Source organism: Tachysurus vachellii, chromosome 6 (genome assembly GCF_030014155.1).
Source record: "Tachysurus vachellii isolate PV-2020 chromosome 6, HZAU_Pvac_v1, whole genome shotgun sequence".
Classification (NCBI taxonomy): Eukaryota; Metazoa; Chordata; class Actinopteri; order Siluriformes; family Bagridae; genus Tachysurus; species Tachysurus vachellii.
The window spans coordinates 13438685-13461232 of NC_083465.1; the positions used below are offsets into that span (position 1 = coordinate 13438685).

At 36.9% G+C, this 22548-nt stretch overlaps 2 protein-coding genes across 5 annotated transcripts; one reads left to right on the plus strand and one right to left on the minus strand.

Annotated features, from left to right (window-relative positions):
- Nucleotides 1-989: 989 nt before the first annotated feature.
- On the minus strand, nt 990-10133 carry mocos (molybdenum cofactor sulfurase). 2 transcript variants are annotated; one of them, XM_060872369.1, is made up of 15 exons: nt 9869-10132; nt 8513-8602; nt 8265-8331; nt 6547-7197; nt 6355-6431; nt 6070-6269; nt 5796-5912; nt 5270-5665; nt 4893-5055; nt 4685-4769; nt 4421-4545; nt 3892-3988; nt 3586-3727; nt 3367-3471; nt 990-3027 (listed from the first exon to the last, which is right to left on the minus strand). In XM_060872369.1, exons 1-15 carry the CDS (start codon nt 9993-9995, stop codon nt 2923-2925), a joined length of 2547 nt encoding a protein of 848 aa, XP_060728352.1. In that variant the 5' UTR covers nt 9996-10132; the 3' UTR covers nt 990-2922. The 2 variants fall into 2 exon arrangements, 1 of the variants encoding a protein (XP_060728352.1); XR_009648612.1 differs by lacking the exons at nt 990-3027; nt 3367-3471 and having other exon boundaries at nt 3684-3727; nt 4873-5055; nt 9869-10133.
- Nucleotides 10134-10199: 66 nt separating this feature from the next.
- Nucleotides 10200-22548, plus strand: zgc:110045 (uncharacterized protein LOC664755 homolog). 3 transcript variants are annotated; one of them, XM_060872370.1, is made up of 15 exons: nt 10200-10669; nt 11276-11428; nt 12270-12324; nt 13073-13204; nt 13606-13629; nt 13751-13783; nt 14063-14179; nt 14556-14687; nt 15482-15610; nt 16091-16180; nt 16999-17040; nt 17550-17625; nt 18511-18563; nt 19020-19189; nt 19592-21290. In XM_060872370.1, exons 4-15 carry the CDS (start codon nt 13118-13120, stop codon nt 19926-19928), a joined length of 1290 nt encoding a protein of 429 aa, XP_060728353.1. In that variant the 5' UTR covers nt 10200-10669; nt 11276-11428; nt 12270-12324; nt 13073-13117; the 3' UTR covers nt 19929-21290. The 3 variants fall into 3 exon arrangements, with proteins under 3 accessions (XP_060728353.1, XP_060728354.1, XP_060728355.1); XM_060872371.1 differs by lacking the exons at nt 10200-10669; nt 19592-21290 and adding an exon at nt 22101-22548 and having other exon boundaries at nt 11184-11428; XM_060872372.1 differs by lacking the exons at nt 10200-10669; nt 17550-17625; nt 19592-21290 and having other exon boundaries at nt 11184-11428; nt 19020-19150.

Sequence of the window (22548 nt, forward strand, 5' to 3'; positions counted from 1 at the left end):
CCAAATATATTGTCAGGGGAAATTTCTAAAAGTACAAAACTCTGATAAATAGCCAACATATTTTGTAAACATGAAATTAATTTAATAGATTTTTTTTATATAGTTAATCCCAGAGATTAATAATCCCTGAGACATGGTTTTACCCACTGACAAGTCAGTTTGAGGAAAAAAATAATTAAAACACTTCAGTTTGAAGTTTTCTCCTTACAGAAAATATAGTTGATCAGCCAAAAAATTATTTCATATATATTTTTTTTAATGTTTGCTTGTACTGGAGTAACAAAGTTAATATAGCTGATAAATCAGGGAAGCTTCTATCTAGAAGTCCATCATTGTGCAAAAAAACACGTCAAAAATGTCACATACATGCTTCTGGAAAGCTCAGCAATAACATTTACGTTTAAACAAATTGAAGCAAATCATTAAAAGAATGTACTGAGTGTACAAATCCATTTTGTATAACAGCAAGCTACAGTATGTGCGTATGAGGAAATTTATTCTAGATTGAAGAATTTATGAAGTAGGAATCACCTAAACACATTATTTTAGGGTGGAAACCCATTTTCAAACAACACAGTCTTTAGATATAAACTTATAAATCTTTATGTATTAAAATTATTATTATTCATTTATACATTCATTCATTTATTTATTTATTCATCCTTAGTACTGCTTTATCCTGGTCAAGGTTGAGGTGGATCTGAAGCCTATCCGGGGGAACATTAGTCATGAGACAGAAATGCTTTAATGTTATTTACAAATGATTTCTATGTAATTAGATTAAACAGAGCTGCATGTGGAGATTAAAGGGTCTAATCACTATGTGATGGACTCTGGCAATGAGGAATGACCTGATCCTTTTCATTCAATTTAGTGTTGAAACATGATTCACAGAATTAACATTTTCATTCTGTCAGGCAGATGTTTTCATGAATATTTCAATTCCCCATTGGATTATAGCTCTGCCTAGTGATGGAATGATACAGCACTTATTGGAAGACATTTAGGGAGTGGTTTTATTAAATGCATGTGACACAGAATTACGCTTAAGAACTACAGATAGAAAAAGAGTAGAGAGTCACAGATAAGTGAGGCAAAAAAAAAAAACCCTTTCAGTTCCATCCTGTTAATAACCTCTGAAATATAAAGTGAACGAAAGTCTCTTTCTTAAAATCTCCTAAATATTTTAGTGAAATTTTATATCTTTTAAAGAATCCAGGCCACCTAGCAGAAACAGATATACTCTGTCTTGTGTTATATACCATATAGTCAGTGTATTTATGTTTCAGCTCAACTGCTGAGTCTTAATGTGGACATTTGTCTTAGGCTGATACACTGCAATTACAAGAAAACCCAAATAATAACATGGTAGACAACAAAAACAACCTTATTCCTACAATACTCTGATATTATTATATGGTTTATCAGCACTGCTGTTTTCTCCTTTCAGAAACCTGGATAGAAAAACACATACTAATTCTTATTTACACTACAAACATAAGTACTCTACACACAACTGTGTAAAGCAGACTATAACCACATATTCCATAAAACATGAAGCCTTGCTTTTTTTATTAAACAGAAGTGAAGGGTTGATGTTTACCTCTCCTTTCAGTTTAAATGGCACTAATGCCATCAGCATGTTTCAGACAACAACAGCAGCATGTAACATTAATTAAAATGCCCTAAAAGATTTGCATAATGTAGCAATAATCCATTAGAGAGTTGAAAATCAATTACTGTGATTTTATCCCTGGGTGTTCTAAGCTTCAGCAAAAGCACTCTGTTTTGATGTGTAGAGCAGCGTTTGTCTACATTTTAGGTAAAATTATTTAGAAAAAAATAATTCAAGCCAGACCTTGCTGAGTTTATTATCACTGTATAGAATGGCCTGGGGTTAATTTGGTCCTTGAGCTTAATGTTAAATGATTTGAAGTGACTGAGAATTAGCACACTGCAGTGAATCTACGATAATCTTAATATCTGTCCTTTTATTCTTTTAGCTTTGTCTCATAAGCACCAGCCATAATATTAAAACCGAGTGCCTTATGTTGCATAGGTCCTGCTAGTGCTGCCAAATCAGCTTTAACCCATCAACACAGAGACTCCACAAGCCCTCTGCATGTCCCACAGATGCACGGTCTGATTGAGATCCGTGGAATTTGTCATGGACCTCAAACCATTCCTGAACAATTTATGCAGCATGATAGGACATTATCCTGCTGAAAGAAGCCACTGCCATTACAGAATACTGTTGCCATGAAGAAGTGTACTTCGTGCGACAATGTTTAGGTGCGTGATACATGTCAATCTAACATCCATAAGAATGCCAGGACCCAATGCTTCCAAGCATTCTAATAACTTCTGCAGAATTTCCCAGAGCATCACTTCCCCAAACAGGTGACGCACGTGCACATAGTAGTCCACATAATGTAAAAAAAATAATAATTGATTCATCAGACCAGGCCAGCTTCTTCCATTGCTCCATACTCAAATTCTGATGTTCACGTGCCCACTGACGGCAACTGGGCACTCTGTAGACCCAACACTGTGTATTCTGACACCTTTCTATCATTGTAATCAAAATCTGCTGTGGGATCAGACCAGACCAATGTCTTTTGGGCACCTATGATTAGCCATCAAACTATGGAACTTGTCAAAGTCTCAAATTCTTGTGCTGTTTTTAAACACGCAAAGAAAAAAGGAGACTGTACAACACAGCCCATCTACAAATGCTTAAATAGAATTTAGCCACTCCTTGAACATAGCCTTATGAATGGTATCTTACTTGCTATAGGTTGCGTAGGTCATTTCATAATGGTTTAATTGTCAGCAGTGTAAATTTGGCCTAAGACTTATTCAGTTTTACAGACAGAGTTTAAGCATAGGTGTTTAACACATGCTGCATGTTGAAGTAGTTATCTAACATTCAGCTGTTGGTTTTACCATCACATGGGACTCAACAGACAACACAGGATATGGATTGGATTTCTGTAACAGATGATTCAAGTATACTCCAAATGTAATCTGTGAATTAGAAAACATTAAGTCATTTAAAGCATAAAGTCTTGGAAAAAATTTAAGTTTTGATAGTTCTCTTCTGACAAAGTTACATTATATACAATGAATTTAAACTAACAAAATTAACAAATGTTCTTTTAATAAGCAAATGTATATATACAGAAGATAACTGCATGAGTAAAGAAATATATTGATTTAAATAAGAAAATATCTAGTGATGAATCTATTAAAATCACCCCAATACCATGGTATAATTTACATAAAATTAATATACTGGAGTTCCACTCCACTTGCTGCTCACATAAACACTCTCACTCCCTTAATAAAGTTTTAAATTACACTGACCTTTCCACTCCGGCAATCAGAGAGAGATCTGAGAGGCTCCTGGGATTTAGTGCCAGAGGTCTGATCTATTCCAATCATTTGGCAACGACTACATTTGCCTGCCACCTTCAACAAACCAGTGATAAATGATTAATGGGCTGCTTTAAAATTAAAAAAATACTTTTTAACTAACCAAAATGTGCTCATAAGAGATCTGGTTATTTTAAAGATTCTGCAAACCTGAAACTGTGTGCTGCCTATTTTTACACATGTCCAGTCCTCTTCTTCAAAAGGCTCAGAGCCTGAGATAACAAGGTTTGCCCGAAAACGATTAATGAGTTGCATCATGTCAAACGAGGTGCAATTATTTGAGCTGTCCTCCCTGTGACAAACCAAATTGTAAGAGAACTAATATAGGATCCACTTTGTAAGCAGCCCACTATGCAATCAGAACAAACCATGGAATGGAATCTACATTTAAATGAATGCCCAAATCCAACACACTGTGAGTGTGTTTATGTTGACACAACAGGTAGCAGTCATCACCTGTTAATGACGTGATTAAGCAGAAGTTCCACACTAGCTCTGTTAATTAGCAAAAACTGAGCCTCATTCACCAAAGAGAGGGCTGGACGGCACGCACCTTCAAAACATAAATCATATATAGAGATACAGTCAGATTTACATTATGTTCATATGTAACATTTAGAATTTTGATGAAACAAACTGATCCAAGTTAGATAAGTCTAACAATTCTGTACTGAAAAACAATACTTTAAGTGACACTGAGCTGTAAGCTCACTCATCAGGGCTGACATTATATATTCAAAGAAAATTATGAACTACTTTACTTTACTGGCTTTGGTTTGGTTTTGTTTCTTTTGGTCATTTGTTTTCTCTGTGACTACTGGAACAACCAGCGTGCCCTTTATGTTCTACCTTAATGTGTGGATTCAGTTTCTGTTGTTCAACATCACCTGCATGACATTTCTAGGAAAACTTTAGATTTAGCACAGGATACCTGCAGCTGTCACAATGTAATGGTTAACATGATGTGCTATACTGAGTATCGTACCCTTTCCTGTGTCCAGTTTCATATCCCGGACAAAACTGGGACTCTGTCTAATGAGACTGCAAGGTTTTCCCAAGAACTCCAACAGCCAATCTGATACTTTCTCCCCACAGTCAACAGTCTGTACCCTGAAACAGTGGAGATACGTATCAGTATGGGAAATAACACAATCAATATCATTTGCAATTGTGTGATTAAATATAAAAGACAAGACCAAATCACAAATCAAATAAAACAAAATTAAAATCTAAAAAATATCCCACTTACCTGTCACCACAGACTTTGCTTTGACATGTTTTTGAGCCATGTTTTTCTTTACTGATCTCCAGGGGAACAGTAATTGGATCCATACCTATACTTTCAATAACAAAACGCACTCTTTAATTTCCCACACCTCCCAAAACATGCCTCTAGGTGAATTGGTATTAAAAATTAGACTGTAAAATGAGACTAACATTGCAAAAATTTCTCTGACCTGAGGCTTCAAGGCACAGCGTCTTGGAGTTTAGGCAGATGTGTGGATGGATTAGACACAGTTTGGGTTCTCTCTTCTGACTCAGACACACTCCATTCTCATTTACCACCATCCACATGCGGTCATATAAGAGCCCCTGAGGGCCCAAAGGCCATTCTGTCACCTGTTGAGTTCCACACAACAGCATGATGTTTCTTGAGATTTGACAACAAGAAGTATTGACTTTCATTTTAAATACACTGAGGAATGAACAAAATAATAAACTTTAAATATTATGGCTGTCTGTAATACTATATAAAATGCAGTGCTCTATGTAATTGCATTTCATGCTTAATGGATGCATGGATGTAATAAAAATAGATTGAAATTAAGCGTACCTCAAATGCAGCACAGGACTTAATAGGATATATGAAGATATTGGTCAGTGTATAAGCATTTTCACTGTTCTGATCTGCCTTTGGAATAGTATCCTGCGAAATGTTCTTGCTGACAGAAGCAGGAGAGATATTTAGGTCATTCATCACAGGCATAGGTCTCTCGATAGGCAATGATGTCACCTCAGGGTAAACTGAGGTCTCTGCCTTTCCAGTTGACTTTAACCTTGCCAGTCTCTCGTGGTTCAATCTTAGTGGTTTTTCCACAAAGCAGTCCATAATAAACTTTAATAAACACTGGCAGTCTTCAAAGGTTGACATATATCCAAAGGAAATGCGGACAGACCCGGTTGGGCGCCCATCAATCAGGTCAATGTTGTCTCCACAGACATGACCAACCTTAAAGTAAAATCAATTTAACATAGCTTTTCGATACGAATAATTTCATTAGATACTTAATTTCAGATAAATAATTTGTAAACTGAACAGACTATATGCATAACGTGACTATATGCACAATTTCACTGACCTGTAAGTTATCCTTCACCTCTTGGCTGCTGATGCCTAGATATGCCTGGCAGGCCCCAGTGTTACAGAAACAGCCTGTGCGCAAATGGATATTGAACAAACAGGCCATTTTGTCCACCTGAGGGAAAAGCAAGAGTGGATTTTTAATCACAAGCCTGGAATAAACTGATTAATGTGCCCAATGTAGGAAAGTAATTGGAAATCCTGAATCCTGCGAAATTCTTTTTTATATAAAGTTAGAAGTCAGAAGGTGTTATTTTTCATAGATGTTTGACCTGGTAGTATCCAATCACTTGGCCATTGGAGTCCAGCAAGTTGAAGTTGAGGATTGCACCTTGATCTGTTGTATTTTCAAACTCACTGTCACAATAGATCTGAGCCACAGGTTGTGTATTGCTATGGCACAGGCAAGACAGTATAGTGTAAGTATAATGAGCTAGGCCAAATGTGTGTAGCTGTATGTTCATCATGCTTCCTGGGGACAATAAACACACCAATAATATAGTTTATTTACAGTAATATTGTTGTTTTAAAAGAATAAAGTGATGTAACTGTCATACCAGTCAATCTGTGTAAAGCATCAAACCCATGGTGGAGGGAAATAATATCAAGGAAAGAAATGGTTCCATCTTCAAATCTAAATATACCAAAAAAAAAACCCAAATAAGTACAAGCAATATTGAGTTACCTGTTACTGATAAGTCAGTTAAATGATTTTGGAGTAGAAAAGTGAATTTTGTAGTGCAGAGTACCTGCTACCAATGTCAGACTTTGGTACAAAGTAGTCTTCTCCCACCAGATAAGCTGCTGCTGTCCCTCCACCAAAATACTTCTTTTTCAACAGCTCAGCTACTTCATTCCTCACCAACAAGGCTCCAAGTCCAGTGGGGAATCCAAACATTTTATAAAAAGAGATGGGCACAAAATCAGCTGGGTGTTGCTTCAGGTCGAGTTGTGAGCAGCCAACAAATCCAGAAGCATCCAGCAGAACAAACCACCGACCTCTATGCTCACATGCTGGGTAGAGCTGCTGGCGCTGAATCCCTCTCACATAACTCAGAGGATATTTCCGCCCAGAAAAATTGCTCTGGGCAGGATAGCAAAAAAGATGTGCTACTAAGCATTCATCCTGTGTATTCATCATGACTTGGCTAGCTTTGGCTCTTGCTTCTATTTCCTGAGGAAACACGGGCACTGTTCCCACTCCTTGAGGTCCAGTTACCCCTCGAATGCCAACTACTGATGTGTGATTGTCGGTGAGGTAGCAGAATTGACTTCCTGAATGTTCATCAGTAGCAGACGTCCAAGGAAAAGTTTCAGCAACTAATTTAAGAGCTGCAGTGCAGCCTGGAGTGAAAATGACAGAGTATTCATCAGGGCTGGTGTTAAAGTGCTCCAGTATCCTACAGAGAGAAAAAAAACACAATATGCATGAATGTCATGAAAGTATTGATTTAACACATCAATTTGTTTAGTTTTAGCGCAGTGATGCAGGCGTACACGTGAAACCTTTTTTATTTTTAATGAAAATATTTATTTACATAAACAATTTACATTACAAACTTTATTTACATTACAAACTCTAAGCAATAAGCATATATCCAAATGATATATTATTTTGAAACTCTAAACCAAATAACACACAATACTTTAAATTCTGCACAAAAATAGAAACATTGTGTGTTCTGAAATGAAACCGGCTGAAGAAGCTGAGGCATTTTTGGAGGAGCATTCGCCAGGCCTTGAGCAAAAAGAGCAGCTTATCATCCGTTGTAGTTCAGATTTACATACTAGAAATACTCTTCCTGCACAATTTATTAATAATTACTGTACATATTTTTATGTTTACTAATAATATTATGTACATTTTTGCATATGTTTGTTAAAACAATTATCTTTTATGTAAATACTGTAGGGTGTAAGATACAAAATATCTCAATCTTATAATTTACAGTAACTGGATAAAATAGACATCTTACTCATATCATCTATCACAGAACTACTAACTCGAGTCTCGACTACTCTCAACTCTTAACTTTTAATGTTGCATGCTGTTTTAGTTTAGCAGGTTTAGACTTGCCTAGTCTAGTCTGTCAAGTTGAATGCTTGAACCATTGCCTAAAGCCTAGTCATTCTATTCAGCATTGACCTTTGGATTTGTCTACTTTGCTGTCTCTTAATAAAAAACCCTGTATATCCGTCTAAAACCCAGTCAATGCCAAACAAACATACTTTTAATGTATTGAGACATCTAAATAAAATAAATCTGCATATAAATTGTGGCTTACTAATATATCTGCATTAGTTCCTATGGCTGCATTTTGGAGACGGGTTTGTAAATTGTGTACATGATGATTTGCTGCACATGAAATATATGGACTTTATTGTGGAACCAAGAAAACCTTCTGCGATGTTACAAGCTGTAAAAAGGAAAGAGGACAAATCCACATTCAGGTGAGAATCTGAGTACCTGTATCTGACCCTCTCCACGGTGTCATGTGTCATCTTACTGCTGGGATTGTGACTGTGAGGGTTACCTGGGACAAATACTTTGCTTTAGTAACACACTCATATATCAGGCCCATCATATGTAATAATGTTGAACAACAATTTACTATTTTAGGTATATTCAATTCTAGAATTTAGGATGATATCTACGGCTCGTTAATTTAACAAATTTTTTTGACATTTTTTTAAGGATTTTATGAAAATACTAACCATAAATATTCCTGGATATATCCTCATAAAATGCTTTGACCTGAGATTCAGCAAAGAGTGTTGTCCCAGCATGATCAAGGTAAGTAATATCTGTGTGAGGAACATCTAATTATAACAACAACAACAACAACAACAATAATAATAACAACGACAATAATAATAACAACAATGACATCCTTTTTCTAAATAACTACACGTCTCCGGTCTTCCCCTGTAATACTTGATGAGATTGGAGAAGCATTGCAAACAATGACTGTGTATATTAATGTGTTATCTGAAGTGACTGGTGTGAAACCAAGTAAAACCTCAAATAAAGAAAATAAAGAAGATTGAAAAAATAAAGAAGAAATTGGCGCAGAAATTTGCTCGATTTGTGGTTTTTTTCTTCTTCTTTTGAACAATAATTCTACAACATTAGCATTGTGCTGCGTTCTTTTCTGATATGAAAAGGTTGTAAGTAAAAAAGTGAGTCCATGTACAGAGAAAATAAAGGTGCAGTGTGTAAAGTGTACAGTAGTGTACATTGTGTGCAGTAGTGTACAGTGTGTGCAGTAGTGTACGTTGTGTGCAGTAGTGTGCAGTAGTGTGCGGTAGTGTACAGTAGTGTGCAGTAGTGTATTGTAGTGTGCAGTAGTGTGAAAGTGTACAGTAGGGTGCAGTAGTGTACAGTAGTGTGCAGTAGTGCGCAGTGTGTGCAGTAGTGTGCAGTGTGTGCAGTATTGTGCTGTAGTGTGCAGTAGTGTGCAGTAGTGTGCAGTAGTGCGCAGTAGTGTACAGTAGTGTACAGTGTGTACAGTAGTGTGCAGTGTGTACAGTAGTGTGCAGTGTGTACAGTAGTGTGCAGTAGTGCGCAGTAGTGCGCAGTGTGTGATGAGCCTATCTGTGGATACTATTACCTGCTCAGAGTTACCAAAGCATAATGAGATAAATAATTCATAATAATAATAATAATGTCATGTCTAAAACAGGGTGTAATGGCGTTTGTCATGCGTAAAAATGTTCCTACCAAACATCATGACAACGAATCACTTTTACTGAACAGTCAGGTGACTCACAGTGGTTTAGCACCAGATTTTTGTCCCTAAGCTTTTTTGCCCCTAGTTTTAACAAGCACTCGATATTAACGAGCTTTCTCATGTCTGTATTTTTGCCATCCGAGCAGCAGAGGGCGCTTCACACCACACAAACAGACCATACAGTGCCCTGGTTATGAATTACAACACTACTAAATAATTGTGTGTTTGTTTACTTTGCGTATTTTCAGTGTACAACCCGAACTTCGTCAATCGATGAGAAATGTTTATCAAGCAAGTAAACTCGTGTGACTGGAGTTAAAGCCATGAAAGCTAACTTTACCTTTGAGCCTGGAGAATTCATGGCGGTTCAGTTCCTGCTGCTCACAACCGAAAGTGTAATACGGCCAGATTTCCTTAAAGCTCTCAAACGTGCACAGGCGGTTAAATTCACTCGAAAGCGTTTCCATTATGTCAAAATGTCAGCCAGTGACGGCCAGTCTGTCGCTGACATTTTCTCCGAGGTGAATGAACTTTTCTGACAGCTTATAGCCGAGTCCCAAGTCCACATCTGAGGACACAACATGGCTCTGGCTGTAGCTCTGCTCCTGAGGGACTCCACAGTTTAACTGCATTGACTGCTCTAAGATAATTAAATGGAAACACTGCTGCAGTGCTCTGATGATACATTGCTCTGTACCAAGGGTTCTCAGTCCTCCTCTGATTAAATCATTACTTTCCTTAGAATATATTATAATATATTTCCAGAGCATTTTATATTGTAATTACACCCAATAAGCTCAGTACCCCATATCCACTGAAACTAAAGTCTGAATAGGCATAAGACAAGGCGGATACAGGGTATTAACATGTCCTGTTTCGTATCCTTTAACACTAGAGAAATTAAGAAAGTCTTACATTTGGCACAAAATAATAAAAAGGTATACGGATTACACAAGTCAGTTCGAACAGTGTGACTGATATGTGTAAATGTATGGAGTGAAGAACAGTGATGAAGGTTTTTAACAGGAATACTTTATGAGATGAATATATTTAACACATCGAGTTTGTACAAGTGTGATGTTTAAAGACAGATGAATCTGGGAAATGGCTATGTACCATTATCACTTTTCATCAGAAACGGGTAATAATTAAATGTCACTTCTGCTCCAGTGATTCACTCACTTCATAATTTGGCCATCAAACCAAATGCATCTCTTTTTGTTGAAGGACCACATTGTTTCCATCGAGCTGGACTCATTAGCAAAAGAAGTTGGCTGGGTTGGGGGAAGGGGTGACAGACTTTTTTCTGTGTCTCTCCATCCATAACAACGTGACACAATCAGTTTAGAGATGTTTTTTTTTTTTGATAAAAAAAAAAAATCATTGTTTTGCTGAATATCTTGCCAGCACCGCTCCAGAACAGCCTGATTTTGTATGTTTAAATTTGTTAGTCATGAATTTCTGTCGGTTTTGTTTGCAAGTTAGATTGTTCACAAGTTTCACGGGCATAAAAGTGTAGCTGACCTGATGCTGTCCTTCCATTTAAAGACAACATATATTTTTTCCAACTTTACTGCTTTTACTATTCCCATGATGGGACCAACTGTATTAAATAAGGAACTCCAAGCTGGCCTACCCTGCTGTATAGGCTTATCTCAGACTAATACAGTGGGGGGAAAACAGTAAAGCTAGTCTCAGTCGGGCAGAGCTACGGGCACATGGCCATCTGTCTATTCTCTGAATACAGCTGACAACAAAGGAGGGCAATTCTTCATTACCAGACCATACAGCCACTGGACACTAACACACTCACTCACATTGTTGAAGAAACAAGCCAAATAAGAGGGAAAAGCAACCGAGTGACACCAACCTACTGCCTCAACCGCAATCAGCCCAGCAGGTCAGTTTGCTAACTTGCTGCTTGTCACATTTTACAGAGTGCCAAGCAGATTTATTTATGCATTAACCTACTGCTTTTATAGGTAGTTTTTACACAGACAGTAATTAGATTAACGACAAATTGTTTCATTATAATCTTTAAACACGTGTTTTATAGATGCTACACTCTTTGCCTACTGTCAAACACGTTTAAATATCCAATGTTTACGTGTACTGACCAAATTAATTGCAATTAGTGACTTTAATTCACAGATCATTTAATGGAGACATAAGTTAAAGTAGAAGACACATTTAAGAAGTCTTTGAAATGTGTTATGTATGAAATGAGTTACATAGAACTTTAACACAGTTTAATTCTGATTTGTTAAGAGGGTTTGCTTGCTCGGTATTTAAAAGTCAACAGCAAAGTTTTTAAAAATGATAATATAGAGTTTCCTGTAAAGTTAAAATTTAAAAACAATGTATGCTAATATCACAGTTCCACAGTGTTTTATATGAACCGTGCATTTGGCCTTGTTATTGTTGTGCGTAATAGAGTGGTTTCTGTGGTCTGGTGGATTGCTGACAAGCTTGAGGAGACAGAAATGGGTCAAAAGGGATTTAGCATTAGCTAAATAAATCCTGGCCTATAGGATTAGGTAAGGCTGTTGCTGCTTGTTTGATGTGTTTACCTGATGAACCAGCAGAGGACTGAAACCTAGTAAAGAAATTCCACCCTTTTGAATTCAGACCTCTCATTAAGTCAACTGACCTTATTATATTTTAAGTTCAGATTAAGAAACGCATGTCTTTTTGTCTGTTTTTTAATTATGTTTTAATAAATGTGTACACTCTCTTTCCAGTTCATCAAGAATAAAATGGCGACAGAGAGAGAGGTCTTCTTAATTCATATCTCATGTACGTAACTGAAAAATGAAGAGTGGTGGAGTGACTATTACTATTCTGTACCACCTAAAATTCAAATGAAACACATTCTGTGACCTGCATGGACTCAAGAGGCAAATAGCATGTGGGGTATCAATTTCAGTGCAAAACTGTGTAGTAAATATTGCAACATAAGATATTCACAAAAGACCTTCAAAGGCCTTTAAGACGTGTATTGAAATATAAATCCGTTTTCATTGCACCTGTATTGCAGTCATGACATTTTAAATATTTCAAAAATGATCACAATTTCCTGAACATACAGTATACAAAGGAATGTAGAAACCATTCAGGACCGCAGACTATAACAATATACTACAATAATAGTAGATTAATGGGACCCTATTTACACGTCACTAAAATCACTGGATCTAAAATCTCATCAGGAAACAAACAACTGCTGTTGCAGCTTATAAAACATGGCACATCAGTTTTATTAAAGTGGAACAAGTAAAACGCACCTACACGTAAATAGCACCGAAACTGCAGTGTCTCAAAAGTAAAGTAAGCAAAAAAAATGACAGACAAGTCTGAAATTGAATATTGTTTTGAGTGGTATTGAGGATTCTGTGTTTGTAGCTAAAGTGTTTATTGAAATAATCAAATATGTAGAGATTGAAATTTGCTGGGTGTCGCTGGTTCTTGCTTATTGAACTGCAGCTGCTTCACTGTCTGCTAGGCTGACTGAATTGCTAACATTCTTATCTGTTTGTCTGCACAGAGCCTGTCTGTCTGAAAGTGTGCAGTGTCCAGATCATCAAGAAGTATGAATATGAATGAGAAAGATGTTGCTTTGTGGTCTGAGGGAGGGCTAAATGTCACCCTCACCATCCGCCTACTAATGCATGGCAAGGTGAGGCTTGCAAACCCTTACATTATAAATGTTTATGAGCTATTTCAGCTCATAATAAATTCTCTCCTGAAGGTAGAAAGCACACCGGAATATATTATAATAATTCATTACCAGTGAGGGCCTCATTTGGAAATTTACATGATCACTACCACATACATGCACTAATGTCGATCTAAGCATGCTATGCTTCATTATTTTTAATTAATATGCATACATGTATCCTAGTAACATTTGTAACATTCGTGTATGTCTTGTTGTATTTTATGTGTATATGATATGGTCTTGAGTGCACTTGTTTTACAGTTGAAAAATACACACCAAATACATTAATACAGCAGATCAGTATACATAATCTACAGCTGTGTTTACTTTAATATAATATTTGTGGAATTATTTTGCAGGAAGTGGGCAGTATTATTGGGAAGGTAGATATTCTAATTCAACAACTTAGTCGACTATATATTGAATTACAATTGTGTACATATTTAAAACTTTGAGCATGTCATTTTTTTCTCTTTGTAAATGATACCACCATCTCTTGCTCAGAAAGGGGAAACTGTCAAGAAAATGAGAGAAGAAGTAAGTCCTACAATTAATAAAATTGTAAAATATTAAGATTTACTTCAGTGCTATAATGAATGATTGAAAAAAAAATGACATTGAAGAATTACAAAATACATGAATAAGACTCAACACTAATGAATAAACATGTTAAAATGAAACGTAAAACCTATAAATGAAAATGTTTGTGTCTGCCTTGTATAAGACTGTGTAGAGAAAAGAACTCTGTACAATAAAAATCAGCACTAGAATAAAGTCAATAACTTGTCTATACATTTTCATGTTTTCTTTAAATAGAGTGGAGCACGTATCAATATATCTGATGGTTCCAGCACAGAACGAATCGTCACCATCACTGGTGCCTCTGAGGTCATCTTCAAAGCTTTTGCCATGATTGCAGAGAAGTTTGAGGAGGTGTGGTTCATTATATTGAACAAAAAAAAAAATCATTACATGCAGTTAACATCATTCTGCTGTAATGTACTGGTAATCATTACACAAAGGATTTAAACTTTATTTGAATTAGCACATATTAAGACTTTAATAAGGAAATTGTGTGGTGTATTTGAAGACTGTTGATACAATATGAAATACATGCCATGCTGGCCTAAATGGGTTTAGACTGTAATTAAAATTTCTTTATCTTTTACTTCATGTAACTCCCCAGACATTATAGAATTCTACGGCTTTAATTAGCTGCCGTCTGTGGAGCACAGATGCCATCAAATTTTGCAAGGTTGAAGAAATGACTTTTAATGAAGTGTGTGACTTTATTGGGTTTCTCTTGCAGGACATACTGGCCTGCATGGTGAACAGCACAGTGTCAAGCAGACCTCCTGTCACGCTGCGTCTTGTGTTCCCTGCCAGTCAGTGTGGCTCGCTTATCGGCAAAGGAGGATCTAAAATCAAAGAGATCAGAGAGGTAGATACGATCTATAATCTGATACAAACAAACGAAAGATAATTAAAGTTATGAAGGAGTCCCAAATGTTCACAGCATGGTCATATTGTTGAGCACTTTGTTGGTATTCTTTGTTCGCTTGCCCAGCAGGAACGCTTTGGCTCAATGTGATTAATTGTTCTCATCAAACAGAGCTTTTGTGTTTGTGAGCTAAGGGCAGCTCCATTAAGTCCACAGATATACAAAGTGCCCTTTTTGGCTTCAATTTCAAACACCAAATATATCATCTTCTTTTTTTCAATTATCAGTTTGCTTTTTGACTAGGAAGAAAGCAATACAGAAGTAGTGGCAACCCCTGAAGCAGTATTACTTTCCTCAATGTATTAGCGTTTGACAGGAGAACAGTGCACTTTGTTGCGAGAATTGTGCTTCTGTATGTGGATTTCACAGGATAAATTTAGCTGTCCTCTCTATTCAGGGCTGAGGCGGGTGAACTGGTTGGTTGAATTCCCAGTAGCTTTGAATGTCTAGGACATGATGAGGCTCCAAAGCAAAAATAGATTCATATTTATATGAAGTATCTAAATAGATTGGCCTAAATAACAACACACCTCACAACAATGCCCAAACAGGACTTGAACTGAGCTGCTACTCGGAATAACTCTATGTTGTTTGCTCATAAAACAAAGCAGATATAGAAAGTAATATCATGATATGACAGTGAGATGTGTCATTTTTCAAAGGATTATTTTATTCATTTTGTTGTAGCCGTCTCACATCTTTGGTTCCTTTGCAATCTCAGTTTTGTGTGTTAGACCACAGGTGCACAGGTGCAGGTAGCTGGGGACTTACTACCAGAGTCTACAGAGAGAGCAGTGACCATCTCTGGCACCCCTAATGCCATTACGCAGTGTGTGAGACAAATCTGCACCATTATGCTGGAGGTGTGTGTTCAAAAATGTGTTTTCATATTGTGATGGGTCCCAAATTTTCTGACATGGATCAGAATATTAGAGTGTTATGGGGACCTTGTAAGGACATTTCAGTGTTATGCTCATGGAAATTCCTCACAAATATTTCCTCACAAGAAAAAGCAAACACTCAACAGTCACTGTGCGTGCGTGTGTGTGTGTGTGTGTGTGAGTGTGTGTGTGTGTGTTTGTGTGTGTGTGTGTGTGTGTGTGTGTGTATGTGTGACTAAAGCATTATCAAACTAAGGAATGCGTCTAACACAATATTTACCTACGGTCGTCATTTGAATTTTATTTCATTATGTTAAGCACGTGTTTTTCATGTTTCTGTCCTGCCTAATTTGTCTACTAGCACTCTGGGGCTTCCCTGCTGAGGAATGCATACTGTGCACTAAGAAAATGATTTCTCCTTGAAATTGTTGAATGAGCTTTCTTTTCTTCTTCTTTGTGTAGTCACCGCCTAAAGGAGCAACAATCCCTTATCGGCCCAAGCCATCCTCTGTTGGCAACCCCACAGTTTTATCCCAACCACATACAACTCCTGTGAGTACTTCAATCTAGTTCACAGATCCTCTAAACAGCATCTATTAGTTTATGAATTCAGCATCATTATGGATTCAGTTAAACATTAATGGCTTCATAGCTTCATTCTTAGTGGGGAGCGATGTGCGTGTGGATATTTAGGCTGACGATTTCTTTGAGATCAGTGTGGCCAACTAAATCTTACCCTGTTTTCATCAGTAATAAAGTCAGCACAGGCTGGCTCAATGCTCTAAGACATTTAGATAAGGCTTGCTCTGGGTGGCTTCACATTGCTGATCCAGGACTGTCTGTTTTGATCAATGCAGTAGGAGAGCAGGGCTTTTTCGATCATTGTTTCTTAGCCAGTACACAGCATTCTATTCCATTTTACAGAAAACTGTATAAAGTGTATCAGTGTGTATGATTATACATATATGATGCTTTGACCTTTAATTTGTAAAGGGCTGTGTGTTGTTTAAAAGGATGCATGTAAAGCAATCATGACCTTTCGAATGGGAGCTGTAAAAGGTTAACATGGCAAACTGATTAAGCATGTTAAAGCCCTGTAGACATTTATTCATTGTTAGATCTGCAACACATCCCTCTAGAAGCATTAAAATGCAGCAGGCATCAGAATTTCATAAACATTGTATGAGCCAGTCCAGGTGGTTGTTGGACATATTCATACAGTGACCCCTTGTGGTTAATACTCTGAGACAAGCATTGCTCACAATTCTCATGCTCATGCAACAGTGTCTATTAAAGACAAAGAACTATATGTACATATAAGGTGGTTATTCATTTATCCAACAAGCCTGAAGTTGTTTTCTTTTGTGTAGACTTTTGCTGTTCCAGCGCAGTACACCATTCCTCCCCAAGACGTGAGTGCCAATACTGCTGTCTTATCAGAGATGTTGATCAGAGATCTCTACCTAACAGTGATCGCTACACTTTCCCCAGCCACCTTCTGCCCTTTCTACCACTACATTTTTACCACTGCATTCCATTAAACATCTCAATGCCTTTCTCCTTAAAATACTCACAGAGGGACCACTACTAATTTCAGTTTCTCTGCATGCACAAACATTTAAACACAGGTTTCTCATACCCGTCCATGCATTCATATGACTAATGCTTGGTGTTACTAACACCTTTTCCTCCATTGTTTTATTTTCATACCCTTTGAGTGTTGTCACAAAATTAGACTGTTAATAGAATCAGATGTGAATATAATCATGCTGCCAGTTTATTTTGGGTTTTAACAAACCCTAGTAACAGTTCTAATTATGAGTATAAACAAATATATTTGATGTGTATTGTCTGTAGATGTGTTTCCTCTGAAATAATTCAGGTTGATTGGCTAGTTCTAACCTCCCTTCCTGCCCTGCAGTTGACCAAGCTTCACCAGTTGGCTATGCAGCATATCCCCTTTACCTCCCTTGGGCAGAGCAACCCTACCTTCCCTGGTACGTACCCAAAGATCCCCTGGGGAAATCTTTCTCTCCCTGTGTCACTCTGTCCATTGTTCAACATGGCTTGTCTTGTCTTGTTATGGTATGTCTTGGCTTCTTGTTTCCTCACCCTATACTTTCCTGTACCTCTCTTGCTCACTTTTTCTCTCTCTGTCTCTCTCACTTTACTTTTTTCTCTCTCTAAATTTGTTATTAATCACTATTAACCATATAAGATTTACGTTGTTCCTCTATAAGGAAACAAAAAGCAAATTAATGTCATATTAAAGTCATGAGATGTGCATGTGTTTCATATGAATCTTTAAGTAGCTGAAACCATTTCTCATGACTCAGGTGACTTTTTTGCTCATTGTCACATCATTCACTCTTGAAGCACTGTAAGGGCTTAGTGATGTGTCTGTGTGATCCGGTCTTATGTGCAACTCTTTGCATTCCTCCACACCGCACCACCCCTGACCTGATCAGTCCACCAGAGTACCAGTCATCTCTAGCCCTTTTACACCTCCCCACATATTCTGCAGCAGGAACACAAACAGAAACAGGCCAACCATATGATTACTGCTCTAATAAAAAGGGCACTACTCTATGAGAGACCACCTCTGGGTAGATGTTTAATTGAAAAGATATTTTATTCAGTGCAGTCCAAATATAATTAGGATTTTTTTTCATGTCTAGCACTGTGTATTTGCAAAGCCCTACTGCTTTCTACATAATGCATATTAATGTTTATTGTTTCGGTTCGTTTAGCTTGATTTTGACATACCTTTATTAGTTTTACCTGTGGATTAGTGATGTAGACCATATTATACTGTATATTTAGCCACTTGGTAAGACCTTGTTAAATGTTTTGTGAGTTTTTGCTGTCTATTCCCTGAACAGGTCTGGATATGTCAGTTTCACCAAGTTCTCATGAGCTGAACATACCTAATGAGGTAAGTCTTTCTGATTGCACGATTACACTGTGCACAAAATGCATGCATTAGCCTTTAAACTTGCTTGAGGCATAATGTGACTGATTGTCAGCATTCATGACAGGTCACATTTCAGTAATGACCTTAGTAACACATAAGACCCTGCTGTGAGATCACTGGAGGTACAAAAGATGTTTAAGCCACTTCCTCTCTCCCTTTTCACTGCTGCTGTCACCAGTGTGACTTTAATCTCAGATCAGAATCTGAGACAATAACGAAGGGTCAGTGATTAATAAAGAATTAGTATTTAATTAAAACAATTTTCTCACTTTTCCCAAAACCAACGTCATCACAATAATTATAATTTCTGTGTGCTCAGTGGGTGAGAATTCAATCCTTTTCTTGAAATTACTATTATTACTTTCAGAGCTTTCCAGTAAATTATGCCATGTGCCACTTACCCTTGTCTCTTCTCAGCTCATAGGCTGTATTATTGGCAGACAAGGCACTAAGATCAATGAAATTCGCCAGATGTCTGGAGCTCAAATAAAGATAGCCAGTGCCACAGATGGTTCAGCAGTGCGTCATGTCACCATTACTGGCTCCCCAGCCAGCATCTGCCTGGCCCAGTACCTCATCAGTGCCAGGTAAAGGACCTTTGCCATTCACAACACAAGCCCTCTGGTTTTTAAAGATGAAACTTTTTATTACAGTTTTTTTAGCTTTAAAGAATTTGACACTTTTAGCAGATCACTATAATGAAATATTTCATGCTCCATCCTTTTGTTTAATCCCACCTATGTTGGCACCCCTCAGCTTTATTAATACTTATCAAAGCATGTGAAATCCTAGTTGTTGTTTCTCTTAGTAACACATAACATTTCCATATTGATTTTTCTTTTTTTTCCATAACCCTATTTCTCTTGCTTTTCTGTTTACCTTCCACCCTCATTTGTTCCTTCTCTAACTATTAACATTGTCCTGCCTCCCTCCTTCCCTTCCTGGCCCCTGGTGGTGGAATGTGTGTGGGTATGTATTTGTGTTTGCAGTTTAGAAATGGCTAAATTCAGCATCCAGGCTGCCTCCTCTTCCTCAAGTACTACAGTTGACCTCGGCCTGAGTTTCGCCCAATCTGCCTCTCCTGCCTCTGCCTCTGCAGCCATGCTAGCTGCTCCCTCGTCCATTAACGTCCACTCACCCCCGGCCATGCCCTCGATCCCTACTACCCACTATGCTCTTCCAGTCTCCAGCCTGCTTGGCATGAAAACTGTGCCTCTATGGGCTGTGCACACTGCAGCCTCGCCGGGCTTTACACCCTACACCACAAAAATCCCTGCCTCAGCCACCGTCAAAAAATCTGAGCATCAGAGGTTCGCCCCCTACTGACCACACTGACAGTCTTTCATTTACATACTATGTTTTCTGATTTTGGGGCATCTTTGACAATTTTTTTGTATGATTTTGTATATTTCTGTACAATGCTATGCAAATGAACAGGACACAAATGAAATGCATCTAACATCATCCTGCATTTCTATTGGCATTTCATTCAAGAATGAGTCAAATATCAAATTGTATATATTTTTTCTGACACTCCATTCATACCTTTTTGACCACAACTAATGTGACTATAGTTACAGAATGATTTTGAAACCTCGCTTATTAAGGTAGTCAATAACATGCAAATATAGTACATGCATACATATAAATTTTAGATATAAAATAAACACAAATCCTTTTTTTTACTCAGTTTCAGTAGCCACATTGAGTCTCTTTCACTGAATACATCTGTGCTAGTTGCATAAAAACAGGAAATTAATATTTTAATTAATTTAGGACAAAAATCCAAATATTAGTCCCATAGTATTGCACAACATACCCTATGTGATTGTATTATTTTCTTCATGTTTCTGTTGTTCCAGTTAACTGTAACTCGGGCAAATTTCATTTTTCACTTAGACTGTAATGGAGCAGAGGTGATATGTATCACTTCCAGAAAATGGGTTATATTTGTGTTATAGTTATTATAAACTGTAGTAATTTGCTTTAGTCCTTTGTCCCTAATGGTGTACATCTTTCTTAGGCTTTATGTAGTAATAGCTGGCCTGGGGCCTATTTAGTCATGCTGACATGCTGCAGCCTCATTTTCCCTCTGGACTACTCTGAAGCCATATGGTATTCTTGAGTTATCAGTATTATTCATTAGTCCCGGGTTTGAATATATGCAAATGAAAAAAAATGTAATCCTTACTGAAGAAGAAAATTCAACATTACTAAACTTTATAACTAGTCTATTTATTGTGCTATGTATTTTCATATGCTCTATTTGATGGGTATATACATTGTGTTAGGCTATTTTTATATAATTCTTTAATAATTATTTCTCATCAGTGAAGGAATTAACACTTTTCACTTTATACCTAACATGTAAGTAAAAGTGTTAAGTGAACACAATTTACCAGTGGTGTACCTCAGGTGTCTATCCTGGGCCCTATGTTTTTCTTTATGTATGTGCTTCCCATTGGGTACATTTTTCATAGAAACATTTCCTACTATTTTTATGCTGATGACAAATAGTTGTATTTCCCAATGTCTGTTTGCAAATTCTCTGGCTGTCATACAAATATTAAATGCTGGCTGTCTAAACATTCTCCGTTTAAATAATGACAGACAGAAGTTCTTATATTTGGTCATCCAGACTCTGCAAGAACTGTAGCTGAAAAATTGGGGCACTGGTCATGTACCATTCAAAGCTATGCAAAAAAAAGATTATATATATATATATATGTAAAAGGATATATATATTTGACTTTTATAAATATATATTGCTTTTGTTTCTTCTCAATTTGACTATTGCTATTCTCTTTACAAGTAACTATAAAAGTAAACCTTGTCCGGTCTTCAATTGGTCCACAATGCAGCTGCTCGTGACTGGAACGAAAAAGATAGAATCTGTATTTCGTTTCTTGGTCTCACTATTTCCTTACTTGGCCTTAGTTAAAGATGTTATCTGTTTTTAAATCTCCACAAGACAACACGGAATTAAGTCTCCAAAAGTAATGGAACAGCAAGGCCTTTTTTTTTTTGGATTTGACATATGGATTTGATATCAAAGATGATCTCAAGGTCTGGTGAGTGATTTGACCAGTTTAAAACCTTCCAATTTTTCCTTGATGAAATTTATTTATTTATTTATTTATTTTGTTTTTGGGTCATTGTCTTGCTGCACGTTGAGGTTTCTTCAAGATAGATTTGCTCCATTTATCTACAAGTTCAGAATTTATTCTGCTGATCCATTATGAGTAAAATGATCAGTAAAGATTAGTGATCCTGTTCTATAAGCAAGACCAAGTTATGACATGACCAAGCCTCCACTGTGCTTGACTAATAAGTAGATATGTTTTGGATCATGAGTAAATTCTTTCTTTCTCCACACTTTAGACTTTCCATCACTTTGGTAGACGTTAATCCTGATTGCAGAAATGTTGTTATTCTGTATATCTTTGTGGTTAGTGGTTTTCATCTTGTGTTATGTCCTCAATATTTCTTCTCTCAAAGGCTTCTTCAAACAGTGGATTATGGTGCCTTCACCTCAACCCTGTGGAAGTTGCTGGTGATGTCACTGAATGTTGTGTTTAGGTTTTTCTTCATAGCTCTCCCAATATTGCTTTCATCAACGGCTGTAGTCTTTGATGAACCTTTTCCATGTCTGGTTGTTTGTACACCAGTGGTTTCTTCCTTTTTTCGGACATTCCATGGGCTATGTCCAATACATGTACAGTGGTTTTGATCAATTTTCCGCCAACATATTAATTTTCCCAGGAATTTGAAGGACTTTAGGATTATCAGATCTTCTGTTTTTTCCTTTCTTTTATCAGTTTAACATTTAAATGTTTTTAGCTCTCCTACGATTAACTACTTTATTTTTATTCTTTTAAAATGTTTTATTTCAAAATGTTTTATCTCATTTCATTTGTCATTTATTCCAGTTGTAAGATTTATTTTA